Source organism: Schistocerca serialis, chromosome 1 (genome assembly GCF_023864345.2).
Source record: "Schistocerca serialis cubense isolate TAMUIC-IGC-003099 chromosome 1, iqSchSeri2.2, whole genome shotgun sequence".
NCBI classification, from domain to species: domain Eukaryota; kingdom Metazoa; phylum Arthropoda; class Insecta; order Orthoptera; family Acrididae; genus Schistocerca; species Schistocerca serialis.
In genome coordinates this window covers 1,064,042,740-1,064,059,769 of record NC_064638.1, presented here as the reverse complement: position 1 = coordinate 1,064,059,769, position 17,030 = coordinate 1,064,042,740, and the positions used below count along the sequence as shown (strand labels likewise).

The 17,030-nt window shown below is 39.6% G+C and overlaps 1 protein-coding gene across 2 annotated transcripts in view; it reads left to right on the top strand.

Annotated features, from left to right (window-relative positions):
- LOC126458987 (uncharacterized) overlaps window positions 1-15,735 on the top strand; it is a 129,839-nt gene extending 114,104 nt beyond the window's left edge. For both annotated transcript variants that reach the window (XM_050095829.1, XM_050095830.1), the window contains exon 2: window positions 13,209-15,735. In XM_050095829.1, coding sequence (XP_049951786.1) covers window positions 13,209-15,504 — 2,296 coding nt within the window. In that variant the 3' untranslated portion in view covers window positions 15,505-15,735. The remainder of the gene's footprint in view (window positions 1-13,208) is intronic.
- Window positions 15,736-17,030: the final 1,295 nt, after the last annotated feature.

The following is a 17,030-nucleotide window of genomic DNA, read 5'->3' as shown; positions in this document are numbered from 1 at the left end:
CGAGGTACATCACAAGCACATTTGACTTTGGTGCACAGGGTACCATGAAATATGTAGTTTTGTAATTACCCACATACGATTTGGACAGGACAGGTATCAATTGCAAAATAAACAGTATAGTCTCCAATAAAGATATGTGGCATAAAGTTGATAGGTTATGAAACAAAATTTCTATGATAGAGTTGAGAAAATTCTATGACATATGAACTGCTTGACATGAGGGAAGATGACACTTTTGGGGCATCACCCAACAGGCTGGCTGGTATGGTTGGGAGGAATGCTGGATTGTTCCAGTCATGACACTATCACCATAAAAATCAGATGCATAAATGCAGATTCTGCTGCTGCTGTTGTTGTGGTGGTCTTCAGTTCAGAGACTGGTTTGATGCAGCTCTCCATGGTACTCTATCCTATGCAAGATTCTTCATCTTCAAGTACCTACTGCAACCTACATCCTTCTGAATCTGCTTAGTGTATTCATCTCTTGGTCTCCCTCTAGGATTTTTACCCTCTACGCTGCCCTCCAATACTAAATTGGTGATCCCTTGGTGCCTCAGAATATGTCCTACTAACTGATCCCTTCTTCTAGTAAATTTGCGCCACAAATTCCTCTTCTCCCCAGTTCTATTCAGTACCTCCTCATTAGTTACATGAACTACCAATCTAATCTTCAGCATTCTTCTGTAGCACCACATTTCAAATGCTTCTATTCTCTTCTTGTCTAAACTGTTTATCATCCATGTTTCACTTCCATACATGGCTACACTCCATACAAATACTTTCAGAAAAGACTTCCTGACACTTAAATCTATACCCGATGTTAACAAACTTCTCATTTTCAGAAACACTTTCCTTGTCATTGCCAGTCTACATTTTACATCCTCCGTACTTCGACAGTCATCAGTTATTTTGCTTCCCAAATAGCAACACTCATTTACTACTCTAAGTGTCTCAGCATCACCCTATTTAATTTGACTACATTCCATTATTCTCATTTTGATTTTGTAAATGTTAATCTTATATTGTCCTTTCAGGACATGGTGCATTCTGTTCAACTGCTCTTCCAGGTCCTTTGCTGTCTCCGACAGAATTACAATGTCATTGGCAAACCTCAAAGTTTTTCTTTCTTCTCCAAGGATTTTAATTTCTACTCCAAATTTGTCTTTTGTTTCATTTACTGCTTGCTCAATATATACATTGAATAACATCAGGGATAGGCTACAACCCTGTCTCCCTCTGTTCCCAACCACTGCTTCCGATTCATGCCCCTTGACTCTTATAACTGCCATGCAGTCAATATCTGCATGACCTTGAGAACCTGTCTATGCCAACCACCGATGCTTCCTTTGGGTAATACTCAGGAGAAGGTCTCGATAGAGCTGCAGACATTCCACAAGATGCATATCCTAACAAAGACTGCAGCAAAGCCACTTCATAATTCTGAAATGCATGATAGGTTACTTAATATATATTCTTACTGTGAACTCTGTAATCATTGTATTCTGTCAATGCAAAAATATGAAAGTATCATGCTTCATTATATTTTTTGTGTGTAGCTAGTATCAGAAAGTGACATTCTAATAGTAGTATATTGTAAGTAGTATAGTACTAGACCCAACGGACTCTACAAGATTTAAGTATTACCAAGTCACATTTAGTAATGGCGTCTGATGTACTAGTTTAGGAATAATATGTAGTTTAGCTTTAGGAATGGTGAGGCTTGATGCTTTCTGGGGCCACCACTGGTTTGTAGGAGTAATATATTAGCAGTAGATGGAAATTAGATTTTATTTTTCTTCGAATTTTATGTCGAAATGTTGATGTAAGTTAAATGGTAATTAATTTGTTTGGCATTTGGATAGTTGGTGGTGGGCAACATTACATATTTGCACAATAATCTCCATGGTCTGCTAATATAAACTAGACAGACATCATTGTAATGCAGAAAATAAATAAATAAAAAGTATGCAGAAAGTGGTCATGTGCCTGCCTTCCTTGCCAGACAGTGAAACTGAATGCCAAAAATTTTTTCCAAAAGGCATCTTTGCAGTACCTAAAGACTGTGCACCTGGAGTTGGTTGGACCTTTGCCAGAATCCATCAGCTTCAGATACATTCTGTTAGCCACTGACCATATGACACTGTGTGTTGAGGCCATCCCCTTACAGGATATAATGGCACAGTCTATGGCATGAGCGTTCAAAAACATATGTGTATCTTATTTTGGGTGCCTGTTATTTATCATGGATGATCAGGGGTGGCATTTCAAAATGCTTCTCATTGCAGAGATGTGCACATTGTGCAGAGTGCAATGTTTCCATACAACCACTTGTCACTCTCAAAGCAATGTCAGTTGTTGGTAAGGTACTGTACCCCGAAAGCCACTTTGATGTGGCACAATGCCCAATGGACTTGATGCAATGTTCCTTGACAGCAAGAAGGTATTTGCCATTGTCCAACACTGCCGGTTATGAAAAAAATTTGAGCTTACCGAGTATCAGACCAGATTTGTGACTGGATTTAAGACTGCCTTGCAGACAGAACTCAACGTGTCACTCTTAATGCAACAAAATTGACAGATGTAAAGATAATTTCTGGAATACCCCAAAGAAATGCTCTGTTACTGTTTACAGTGCATATAAATGGTCTAGTGAAAAGCATCAGAAACTCTTTAAGATTGTTTGCAGATAATGTTGTTGTCTATAAGGAAGAAACAACATCAAAAGGCAGTATCAATTTGCAGAATGGCCTACAGAGGATTGATGAATGGTGTGGGCTCTGGAGGCTGACCCTGAATGTAAATAAATGCAACATTTTGCGCATACATCAAAAAAGGAATCCACTACTGTACAACAACACTACTGATGACAAATGATGGAAACAGTATCTACCATAAAATAGCTAGGAGTAACTACCCGGAGCAATGTTTACAAATCATTTGTTTGACTGACACTTGAGTATTATTCATCATTCTTGAATCCCCACGATTTTGGAATGACTTAAGAGATAGAGAAACCCAATAGAGAGTGGTACATTTTGTCAGGGGATCGTTTAGTAAGTGCGATAGCATTACAGAGATGCTCAAGAAACTCCAGTGGCACACAATACAAGAGAAGCATTGTGTGTTGCAGAGAGGTTTACAATAGAATTTCAAGAGAGTATTTTTGGGGAAAAGTTGAACAACATATTATGTCCTCCCATACACATCTTGCGAAATGACCACAAGGAGAAAATTCAAGAAATTAGGACTAACACAGAGGTGTACCGTCAATCATTCTTTCCTCACACCATTCACAACTGGAACAGGAAGGGGGGATCAGTTAGTGGCTCCAGAAGTCCCCTCCACCACACACTATCAGGTGGTTTGCAGAGTATTGATGTTTATGTAGCTCTAGATGGACTCACACATTGCCATGGGTACTGGGTATCTTGTGTTATGAGCTCTCACCTCAATTGTTCTCTTATTACAGTGTGTGTATTCATATCAATAAACTGTGTAATGCATGGCAATAGTATCCAAATATCATTCCATGTTCTCACCACTACAGAATTCCCATAGATAATGAGACATGGGCCATATACATGACTGGCTTATAGATTAATCTTAACCTGCTTTTATTATTTTTTACATTTAGTGATTAATACTTAGCTCTTTGGACAGAGAAATTGATAATTAGAAGCGAGTTAGATGTTATTACTGTATATTTAACTCCAACATGCCTTGACTAACTACAAAGATAGCTAAAGAGCAGTCCAGTCAAGCTAGCACAAAATATTACAATTTGCTAGAAACATTACAAGAGCCGGGTAAGTAAGTTCTCTCTGGCAACAATTGCTTTCATAAACTTGTTAGGGGTCGTATTTATGAAATTGATGACTGTCATTCATTCATTCACTGCATTACCTATATCTCACAAAGAAGTGTGAATAGAGTAAGCTATACATTAACAAACGACAAATGACTCATAAGACTTTAATTTTTACATTGCCTTATAAAACACTGTTGTGTCCATCAGCAAAATGAAGTGGATGAACACTCTAGAACATATCAAACACTATAGAATCATTAAAACATAAATTTGTTACGTACAAACAGTGGAAACTCCAGGTAGGAATATCAACAATGTAGGAAAAGATAGATTGCCACTTACCATTAAGAAGATATGTTAAGCAGCAGACAGCACAGTTAAAAGACATTTACACAGAGCCTTTTGGCCACAGCCTTCATCAGCAAAAGAACAACATCAGTCATACACACAAGCACATACACCCATGCAGGGACTAGAATGGCAACAGGCACAGTGTCATGAGGTTTTAGAGCAGGGTTGTGGGGGAAAAAGAAGAGGAATGAGGAAAGATGGGTGGGTGTTGGCAAGGGGCAACAATCAAAAAGACTGGGAGATGAGAGTGGGGAGGAGATGATGGAATGGAGGGGGTGGAAGCTGCTGGGTGGGTGGTGTGGGGACAGTGTGTTACTGCAGGTTGAGGCCAGGATAATTATGAGAGCATAGTATGTGTTGTAAGGATAACTCCCATCTGCACAGTTCAGAAAAGCTGGTTGTGGAGGGGAGGATCCAGAATGGCTTGGGTAATGAAGCAGCCATTGAAATCCAGCTTGTTATGTTCAGGTGCATGTTGTGCCACAGGGTGGTCAACTTTGCTCTTGGCCACTGTTTGGTGGTGGCTGTTCATCCTGGTGGTGTTTGGTGGTGGCTGTTCATCCTGGTGGACAGGTGGTTGGTAGTCATAACAATATAAAAAGCTGGGCAATGATTGTAGCAGAGCTGGTATATGACATGGCTACTTTGACAGGTGGCCCTGCCTCTGATGGGATAGGATAAGCCTGTGACGACTGGAATAGGAAGTGCTAGGTGGATGGATTGGGCAGGTCATGCACCTGGATCTTCCACAGGGATATGATCCTTGTGGCAATGAGTGGGGATTGGGGGTGGCATAGGGATGGACAAGGATGTCATGGAGGTTGGATGGGCAATGGAGCACCACTTTAGGTGGGATGCAAAGGATCGTGGGTAGGATGTCCCTCATTTCAGGGCACAATGATATAAAAAGCTGGGCAATGATTGCAGCAGAGCTGGTAAATGACATGGCTACTTTGACAGGTGGCCCTGCCTCTGATGGGATAGGATAAGCCTGTGACGACTGGAATAGGAAGTGCTAGGTGGATGGATTGGGCAGGTCATGCACCTGGATCTTCCACAGGGATATGATCCTTGTGGCAATGAGTGGGGATTGGGGGTGGCATAGGGATGGACAAGGATGTCATGGAGGTTGGATGGGCAATGGAGCACCACTTTAGGTGGGATGCAAAGGATCGTGGGTAGGATGTCCCTCATTTCAGGGCACAATGATGGGTAATCAAATCCCTGGGGAAGGATGTGTTTCAGTTGTTCCAGTCCGTGATGGTACTGGGTGTTATAAGGGGCACTCCCCTGTGGCAGGTTCTTGGGAGTGGTGGGAGGATTGGAGATGTGAAGGGTAAAGGCATGGGAGATCTGTTTGTGGAATAGGTCTGGGGGATAGTGCCTGCCTGTTAAGGCCTTTGTAAGATCCTCAGTATACTGAGCAAGGGAATTCTTGTCACTACAGATACACCATCCCTGGGTGACCAGGCTGTATGGGAGGGATTTTTTTTAGTGTGGAAGGGCTGACAGCTGTTGAAATGCCGGTACTGTTGGTGACTGGTGACTTCAATGTGGACAGAGGTGCAGATGGAGCCATCAGAGAGGAGGAGGTCAATGTCTAGGAAGGTAGCATGTTGGGTTGAGGAGGACCACGTGAAGCAGATGTGAGACAAAATGTTCAGGTTGTGTAGGACTGAAGATAGGGTGTGTAATTTACCAGCATGTCACCATACATATACACCTCACTTGACTATGAAACAAGTGAGCTTCCTACGAAAGTTGTCCATTTTATTTAGCTTTATTTATTACCAGTGACAGTGGATTTGTTTGATATGCAGGACTGGATATGCTAATAAAACTAAACTAAACTCCATCTGAACAGGTCGTGAAGGCCCAACTGTACTGACTGGCCACTGTGTCATCCTCAGCCCACAGGTGTCACTGGATGTGTATATGGAAGGGCATGTGGCCAGCACACCGCTCTCCCAGTCATATGTATGTTTACAAGACTAGAGGCACTTCTTCTTGATCAAGTAGCTCCTCAGTTTGCCTCACAAGGGATGAGTGCTACTACTGCCAAAATCACTTGGCAGACCGGATGGTCACCCATCCAGATGCTAGCTCAGCCTAACAGTGGTTAACTTTGGTAATCTGACAGAAACCAGCATTACCACTGCAGCAAGGCTGTTGGCAAATATGTTAATATTCAATATAAATATTTTTTTTGGACACAAAATATTCAAAACACATTACAAATTTTGGGCATAACATACCTGTCTCCAAGAGCATAATTTCCATAGTACAGAGTGGGTGATATGTGAAACTGAATACCAGAAGGTAGACATTTTTGGCCTAAAATGTGCTGTATGGTTTTCAGAACATTTTTTTTTTATTGAAGTGGTCATCTATATTGGAACTAAATTATTTTCCATTTACATATTGAGCATGGGAAGAGTGATTCTCTGAATGCCTCTGTGCGTGCAGTAATTATTCCAATCTTATCCTCACGATCCCTAGGTGAGCGATACATAGGAGGTCGTAGTATATCCCTAGAGTAATCATATAAAGCCAGTTCTTGAACCTTTGTTAATAGACTTTCTCGGCATAGTTGACGTCTGTTTTCAAGAGTCTATCAGTTCAGTTCCTTCAGTATCTCTGTGACATTTTCCACCTAATTAAGCAAACCTATGACCATTCATGCTGCTCTTCTCTGTATGTTCAATATCCGCTGTTAGTTCCATCTTGTGTGCATCCCACACATTTGAGCAATATTCTAGGATGGGTTGCACAAGTGTTTTTTAAGCAGTCTCTTTTGTACACTGATTGCACTTCCTCAGTATTCTACCAATAAATTGAAGTCTACCGCCTGCTTTACCCACTACTGAACCTATGTGATCATTCCATTTCATATCTCTACAAAGTGTTACACCCAGATAGCCGTATAAGTTGGCAGATTCCAACAGTGACTCACTGATATAATCATAGGACACTATGTTTTTTTCATTTTGTGAAGTGCAAAATTTTACATTTCTGAATGTTAGAGCAAGTTGCCAATCTCTGCACCATGTTGAAATCTTATCAAGATCTGACTGAATATATATGCAGTTTCTCTAAGATAGTGCTTCATTGTAGATAACTACATCATCTGCAAAAAGCCTGATTTTACTATTAATATTGCCTGCAAGTTGGTAGAGCACTTGCCCATGAAAGGCAAAGGTCCTGAGTTCGAGTCTCAGTCCAGCACACAGTTTTAATCTGCCAGGAAGTTTCATACCAGCGCACACTCCACTGCAGAGTGAAAATCTCATTCTGGAAACATCCCCTAGGCTGTGGCTAAGCCACGTCTCTGCAATATCCTTTCTTTCAGGTGTGCTAGTTCTGCAAGGTTCGCAGGAGAGCTTCTGTAAAGTTTGGAAGGTAGGAGACGAGGTACTGGCAGAAGTAAAGCTGTCAGGATGGGGTGTGAGTCGTGCTTGGGTAGCTCAGTTGGTAGAGCACTTGCCTGTGAAAGGCAAAGGTCCCCAGTTCGAGTCTCGGTCCAGCATACAGTTTTAATCTGCCAGGTTGTTTGATATCAGCGTACACTCTGCTGCAGGGTAAAAATCTCATTGTGGATGCTGTATCCTCCCTACCAAAAAGTCCTCAGTCCAGTCACAAATTTCACTTGATACCCCATATGATCATACTTTAGACAATAAGCGCAGGTTCAGTACTGAGTCAAATGCTTTTCGGAAATCAAGGAGCACTGCATCTCCCTTGCTGCCTTGATCAAAAGCTTTCAGAACGTCATGTGAGAAAAGTGCGAATTGGTTTTCACATAAACAATTTTTTCAAAAACCATGCTGGTTGGCATTGAAGATACCTCATTATGTTTGAGCTCAGAATATCTTCTAAGAATCTACAACAAATCAGTGTCATGGATGTTGGATGGTAGTTTTGTGGCTCATTTCTACTACCCTTCTTGTAGACAGGTGTGACCTGTTCCTTTTTCCAAGAACTGGACATGGTCTTTTTATTCAAGGGATCTATGATTGATGTTAGTGAGAAGAGGGGCTAACTCAGCTGCAAATTCACTACAGAATTTGACTGGGATTCCATCATGCCCTGGAGCTTTGTTCAATTTTAACAATTTCAACTGTTTCTCAACACCACTGACCCTAATACTGATTTCATTCATCTTAGCAGTGGTAAGAGGATTAAATTGGGGTGATTCTCCTGGGTTTTCCTTTGTAGAGGAACATTTGAAAATGGAGTTAAGCATTTCAGCTTTTGCTTTGCTACCCTCAATTTCAGTCCCTGTCTCATTCGCAAGGGAGTGGACTAGGTGCCACTAACGGCCTTTATATATGACCAGAATTTATTTGGATTTCTTTGGAATGTCATTTGACAATATTCTGCTGTGGTAGTCATTGAAGGCGTCACACATTGCTCTCTGGACAGCCAAACGTATTTCATTCAGCATTTCTCTATCTATAGCCCTATGTTTTATTTTACACCTATTATGCAGTAATATCTGTTTCTTTACAAGTTTCTTTACAGTGATTGGATACCACGGAGGGTCCCTCCCATTGTGAACTAATCTACTGTGTATGTATCTGTCCAGTATGTGGTCAACTATTCTTTCACACTTGGGGCAGATTCCCTATACATGCTCCTGACCTGTGCTGAAAGTTCCACATTCCTCATTTAAAGATGACATTACTGATTTTTTATCTAGTTTACTGAACATATATACCATTTTTCTTGTTTTAGTTGTACTTTGTGCTTTGGTACTCATTGTTGCCACAACCACATGGTCACTGACACCAGTTTCAATGTGGACATCCTCAAAGAGGACAGGTCTAATTGTTGCATTATATTTCCTTCATGAGTAGGGTTCCTTACTATTTGTTCTAGGTAGTTTTCAGAGAAGACATTTAAAATATTTCACAGGATGTCTTTATCACGCCCACCACTACCAAAACTATAATTTTCCCAATTAATTGGGATATCTTGCTGCGTACACTGTACTAAAACAAACTGCATTGTTCCTACATTCTCAATACACCATGAGAATTTTGGCTTCTTCTGCACTGGTAAATCCCATCGTCCATTCATCACCTACTGCTTGGACTGTTCCACACTAACTGATCAGCATGTCGCAACACACTCAAGGATCACACAAGCATACTGTAAGCAAATGTAACAACATATTACCTAGCAATCATGCAGGTTGAAAGGCACAAACAAGTGTAGGTATGGAAACGTTTTAAAATATGATATCTCGTAAATGGCTTGCACTAGAATCCTGCAACAAAAACCACTGACATTCTAATTTACCCTACTTTTAGTCTGTTAATATCAATTGACATTTTTCCATTGAAAAACTGTATGTTTGCACAAAAAAATACACTTTCTAAGAATTATTACAATTTGTTTATTGGCTGACAATATGAGTCCCTGCCTACGAAGCAGTTCCGTGAAAAGTGCGCATCAGTAGCACTTTTCATTTTTGCAATATTTGTGCTGCAAATTTTAGGTGATTCACTCTGTATAAATTTAAACACCAGGCAACACAATCTGTCTCTTGAACTCTTAATGTTATTTCTTAGTCATCTGTCTGTTATCAAATCCATCCAGCACTTCTTCAGTTATGGCTGGCACTCACATGCACAGCGTGTACTGAAAATCTGGTGTTAGTGAACAGATTTTAATCACTAGTACAGTTCCATCAAATAAAAAGTCCTATATGCAAATGAGTTTGCGTTACTTTGTCTTTCATTTAGATCTAAGTTGTACAATAGATTTGGCATCTATCCGATTTTGAATATAAAATAAGAAATGTTGAAGGATACTACAATCAGCCAAAAATGTTTTCAGGAGATATTTGTTTCATTTCCATAAGTAGTTTTGGACATTTGTGTCTATCTTTGGATGTCTAAATTTCCATTTATTATGTAGAAATGTTTTCAGCAAAACATCACCTATTGCTCTGCAATGTGAGAAATATTGAGGCACCAAGCACAAAATTTGATGGCGTACAATAACTCAGAACAATAAAAATCTTTACTTATGCTACATATGTGACTTGACAATAAAGAAAGTAATGGAGCTAAGTCAGTTTCCAGGTGCTCTGGTTATTGAATCTTTTATACTCACTTCAAAATATGAATTCTTGTAAATCCATGTAATAGACCTAAAGCCCCAATAAGACCTTTATGCTAGTGATGCTAACAACTAGTGCTGATGTAATACTGTATGCTGGTATCTATTCATGGAAACCATTATTACAAATTTTCCTTCATCACTTACTTGAAAAAATGCTGACTATATATAATTTATTTGGACATACCATCAAACGGGGTGATTTTGGACACCAGGGCGAATTCGGACAGTATGGCTTATTTGCTCTTTGCCACTGCATAGAAACCAAGAGTTACTTATTTTAATGTCCATGCATCAGTTATTTTAAGCACAAGATTGCATTTATTGCTTTCCACAACTTTTATTTTGCGTCAATTGTTTCTCTAGGTGAATAACTGACGAACAGTCTCAGTGTTAAAAATCCATGCATTACCGTAAAGTGGAAACTTTATATTGTTGTGCTGAGTGGGAAGTTATTGTAACTGTAATTGTTGATGTGCTCAGTAGCTAACAGCATTGAGACAATTTCTGCACAAGTTTGTCGAGTTTCTCGTGCAAGGTTATAAAATAATGACGGTTTTTGTAAAACTGTGTACTGTGTGGGGTGATTTCGGACAATGCCGTATAAGAGCAGGAGAGGTGCTACAGTACGGTGTAATTATGACCCGGAACTTTTAGATAAGGCTGTTCATGATATTCAGAGTGGTACATTATCATACAGAAAAGCATGTGACTTGTATGGTATACCTAAATCAACCCTACAAAATAAAGTGCAGGAAGCACATCTGAAAAAAATGGGAGGACAGCCAGCGCTAAATAAAGAAGAAGAAGAAGAAGAAGAAATGTTGAAGCAAGGTATCTAGAGGGCTGCACATTGAGGATTTCCCTTCAGTAAATTGGATATTAGATATTTAGTTAAAGGCTATCCTGATAAATCTGGCCGAAAAGAGAAGAATTTTTGTAATAATTTGCCAGGAGAAGAATGGCTGCATTTATTCTTCAAACAACAATCAGAAGATCTTTCCATTCGCTTATGCGAAAATATTAAACGAGCTCATGCACAAGTGAACAAAGAGACTGTTGAGATGTTTTTCTCCAATATCAAGGCAAAGCTGGAAAATCTCCCACCTAGCAAAATGACAAACTATGATGAAACCAACATGTCAGATGATCCAGGCAAGCAGCAGATAATTACGAAATGAGGGAGTACGCATGCTGAAAAAGTGATGGACTAATCAAAATCTAGTGTCTCAATAATGATGGCAGCTAGTGCTGATGGTAAACTGCTTCCTCCGTATGTCCTTTACAAATCAGAGCATTTGTGGGACACGTGGCAAGAAGATGGACCACAAGGAACCCATTTCAATAGGAACAAAAGTGGCTGGTTTGACCTGCCATTTTTTGAAGACTGGTTCTTTACAACTGCTTTGCCCTATTTGAAGAGGCAAAATGGGCCAACAGTCATGATTGGAGACAACTTATCCAGTCACGTCTCTTTACGTGTTATTGAAGAGTGTGAGCAGAACAATATTTCATTCATTCTCCTTCCCCCCAATAGCACGCACCTCCTCCAACCGCTCAATGTAAGCTTCTTCAGGCCAATGAAAGCAGCGTGGCAAGCTGTCCCACACTTGTGGGACCATTTCCAAGGATGCCTTCTCATCTCTTCTGAAGCAGACACTGATTAAGATTTCAGCAAACTCCAAGGAAAACATAAAGGGTGGATTTCACGTCACGGGCCAAATCCTTTTTGATCCAGATCATGTCTTATGAAAATTGCCTGATAATGAGGAGAGCCAGCAAAGCAATGCAGACACATGGTCTTCCACTTTTGAAGAAATGCTCAAAGAAATTCGTTATCCTCCAAATAAGCTTGGTAGCTTCCGCCGCCACTGCAAACTAGATGTTCAGCCTGGAAAATCAATCACTGGCCAAGATTGTCAAGGAAACGAAAACAGTGCTGAAACAAGTGACAGTGCTTCTAGCAGTAGTGAAAGTGAAAATGGCACATCATCCAATGAAGTTTTACTGCTGAAAGAAAAGGCTTTTCTTGTTGCACAGTACAAATATAAACGTGGAAACAAGGAGCAAACAAGTCAGTATCTTGGAGTGGCCACAAATGTTGGTGCTATGGAAGTAAGTGTGAAATTCTTGCTCCCACACGAGAACAGTAAAAACATATTTGTGTTTCCTAATGTCCCTGATGAAGACACAATACAAAAATTGCAAATTTCGAGAATACTTCCCACACCAGTTGAGAAGAGGGGAATGTTCATTTTTTGAGAAGATGTGCTTTAGACTCGAAGACAATCATTTATTTAAAGTGTTTACAACTTAATTTAGAATGATGAGTAAGAAAAAAATATTTTGACCTTTTAGTTAAATTACTCTGTTTCTGTCTGTTTCTAATATTTCAGTTAAGAACTGTAAAAAAATTTTATTAAAATTCTTGCAAAATAAAAACTTATCTGTAATATATAACATTCATTATATCATTCCACATCACTTATTTGTAACAAAGGGCTACCTTAAAATGTATAAAATGTCACCAAAATCAAATAAAAAGCACATAGAATTTTTTAAAAAAAGGCAGTAACTGTCCAAATTCGCCCTCTATATACTGTAACTTCAGACAGAGATTTAAAAAACACATGTGTCCGAAGTCACCCCAACCCATGGGGTGACTTCAGACACTTTATTTAACTGCCTCAGATAAATATACCTACACATACACTTTCTGGTTCTGGGATATTTTATTCGTTACACTTGCACCCTACCCGTTCCATAACAATAAATTTAATCTAACAATATATACGAAAGTTACAATCAAAATAACGACAAAACCATCCGAAATCACCCCTTTTGATGATACATAAATAATAACAAACAGCCCTAATATTTTATAGAAAACAATGTGAAGGTAATAGTATTTCTTTTTTTGCAGAAACATGTCTGAAGAGCAGCCAGAAACACAAGACCCTCCAGGAGAAGGTGAAGCAGAAGAAGGTGAAGCAGGAGAAGGTGAAGCAGGAGAAAGTGAAGCAGGAGAAGGTGAAGCAGGAGAAAGTGAAGCAGCAGAAGTTCAAGAAGCAGAAGGTGAAGTAGGAGTAGATGAAGGTGAAAATGAAACTGATACAACTACTGGTGATGAGACATTAGATGCTAATATGCAGGAAGTCCCAGAACAAGAGCCTGCAGGAGGTGCTGAGTCATCTCCTGTAGAATACACTGAAAATGAAGCACAGACTGACTTTACATTTAGTCCTACCGCATCAAATACAGATATAGCTCGTCAACTCTTAGAAACATTGGAGGCAGAAGGTGCTGCAGAAGAACCGACTGAGACACAAGATTTGGACCAGGAAAAAGAAGTAGAAGAGGATGCTGACAAAGAAGCAACAGAGGGAGAAGAACAAGAAGGGGGAGCTGACACAGAAGTCACTGAAGAAGCTGCTGATACAGAAGCAGAGCAAGCAGGTTCTGAACAGCAGGAAGAGACAGAAATTGATGATTGGATAAAGGAGAGAAAAGGGAAAAAACCGAAAGAAAGTAGGGCAATGTGGGATTATTCCTTATATGCTCCAATTTCAATGGTACAAGACCAGATTGTGGAAACTTATGAGGACCTTGTACTGCCCATCTTCACAAAATTGTGTGAACCAATGTGGGACTATGATCTCCTTGCTTCACCATCTATGCTTGAATCCCAGGTTGATGAAACATATGAATTAAAATTACAATTATCTTCACTAAAATGTGAACCCATGTGGGATTATCAGTTATCTGTGCCACCTGAAATGGCAGAAGCTCAGGTATATTTTGAAGAGAAGGAATTACGGTTTGAGGTTTCATCCTTAAAGTGTCATCCAATGTGGGATTATGATCTTTCTGCACCTATCCAAAAAGCTCCTGAAGAGATTTATTGGGTGCCATCTTATTTGAACTTTGTGGGTGTAACTCGTGAGAAATTCTTTCACATTGAAGAAACCCCTAACACAAAATTTATACAGACAGACTTGCATTTTGATCCCGATATTATAATTAAGCCAGAAGATTTGTTGAGAGAGCCAGATGAAGAATATGAAGAGAAGAGAAGATGCTACACTGATGCAAAGCATGTTTCAGAAGAGATTGCTGATATTGGGGATGAAAGTGATGAGACTTGGTATCCAGATTATTTGAATACAGGTGAAATGAAAAAACCATATAAGCTTATAGGTGATAGGTGTGTGATAGAAGAAGCAGATTTAGAAATTGCAACAGATGAGGCACTGGAAGCCAGAGGGAGTGAGAATGAGGAACTTGCTGATGATGAGGTGACATCAGCTGAAGTTCAGACTGATGTTGGCCTGGGAGAATTACTTCAATCAGAGTCAATATCATCAGTGCCTGATGCTGCAGATCTACAAGGTGAGTTAACAAGTACACCAGATGTATTAAATGAATCTGAAGACCAACCATTGGTTGTTGATTCATGGGCATTAGATATACCAGAGGAAAGTGCACCAATAGAAAGTGAAATAGAAGTCTCTGGAGGTGATGAAACAGTGCAAAAAGGTGAACCTGATGTACCATGGGCACTCCTAAGTGATACAGCAGTAGCACCTCAACCATTTCTTATTCCTCAGGAAGATGATATATTATCAACAGTGTCCCTAGCACCTACAGCAGAGAGACAAGAGAACAAATTTAATTTTGCAATTACTCTTGGAGAGTCTGTGTGGGGTTTCCCTGAATACAGTACAGAAGAGGAGATTGCGTCCAGCACAGTTCTGCCACAGAATGGTGAAGAATTCACATGGGTACCAGACAGCACTACTCCATTTGAATCATCTGTGTTTGCACCTATATCTGAGGAGGATGCTCTGCTTTTGGAATCTGTACATGTTGATGAACCATTGCAACGCACTGATTCTGGCTCCTTCAAAGTCATTGATGTGTTAGAGACTGAAGATTTAAGCAAAGAAATGAGCAACGAAAATGAAACTGAAAATGAAACTGAAAATGAAATTGAAAATGAAACTGTATTCGCACAAGAACAAAGAGAGCATTCTCCATCTCGTGGACCTATCATAGAGGTGGAAATAACTATGATACCTTCAGCCAGTGGTCAACATTCCTCTGAGACTGCTCCACAGATAGAGGTGGGAGTGGCTTGGGAAGCCCTTCCTGAAAGTCTTGCTGATGGCCGTACTCCTGACATTATTGTCACTACTGTACTGGAAGACTCTAAAAAATAGATATGGGGCAGCACTAGAAAGAGATGACTGGGTTTCAAAGTCTCTTGTTCCAATCAGTGGTTTTGAAATACTGCCCTAGTGGTAAATGGATGGTGTGGTAAATAAAAGAATGGATAAATTTTATCATATAGTGAAAATATAGAACATTATTTCAGTGACACCAGTATAAAACAATAAGTGTAAACCATTGGACAATGAGATGGTTGGCAGTGATGTAAAATCAAATACTTTTTCAATGAAGTGTTGTGCTGTAATATTGAAACTGTACATGATTTTTTTTGGTTCTCAAATGTCTTCTAATTTTTTGATTTACTTGTAACTGCTTTTTGTATGGAAATAATTATCTTGTTTCTCAAGTATAAAATAGGCTGTTAATTTTATTCATTTTTATCATGGAAAAATGTAGTCTTTTGCATAAATTACAGGCTGGAAGTGAAAGCACATATGAAATGTATATCTTTATTCCATTAATGGAACTTGCAGGTGGCCGGAACTCATACGTACAACCTATGCTTCCTAGTGGGAAAAGATGAAGATGATAAGCTACATATATCAGTACCATATACTACCTCATTGCTATGGCTGCAATCCCCTCTCTCCACTCCACAACCCCTTTTTCACCATCACCCACACCACCAGCACATCTCTTAAGAGGGAAATACATTGATTCTATACATAATTCCAGCATGTCATGAGGCTACATATTATATCCACATGTTGGTTGAAATAAATGTACAGTCATTTAAGAGAAGAGTTATTAGCAGTATCTGTTGACTTGCATGACAGCTCAGATACCACTTTTAGCAGTTACTGAATAATGTTAAAACAGAAAGCAAAGAAGTTACCATATTTACACAACTATAAGATGACCAAGAATGTGAATTGTTGGGTCCTCCACTGTGGAAGATGTACGGTGTGGGTATGATATAACTGATGTACGACATGGTACAAAATGATAATGATGCTTTATCATACAATTACATACACAGTAAAATATGCATGTCTGTTCTGCTTGGAAGCTATACTGAAGCGCCAAAGAAACTAGTATAGGCACGCATAAAATACAGAGATATGCAAACAGGCAGAATACGATGCTACAGTCAGAAACGCCTATATAAGTTCAGTTACTGCTACTACAGTGGTAGATTATCAAGATTTAAGTGAGTTTGAATGTGGTGTTATAGTTGGCACACGAGCAATGGGACACAGCATCTCCGACCTAGCGATGAAATGGGGATTTTCCCGTATGACCATTTCATGAGCATACTGTCAATATCAGGAATCCGGTAAAACATCAAATTTCCGACATCGCTGTGGCCAGAAAAAGAATCCTGCAAGAATGAGACTAACAACGACTGAGGAGAAGCATTCAACATGATAGAAGTGCAATGCTTCCACAAATTGCTGCAGATTTCATTGCTGGGCCATCAACAAGTGTCAACGTGTGAACCGTTCAACAAAACATCATCGATGTGGGCTTTTGGAGCTGAAGGCCACTCATGTACCCTTGATGGCTGCATGACACA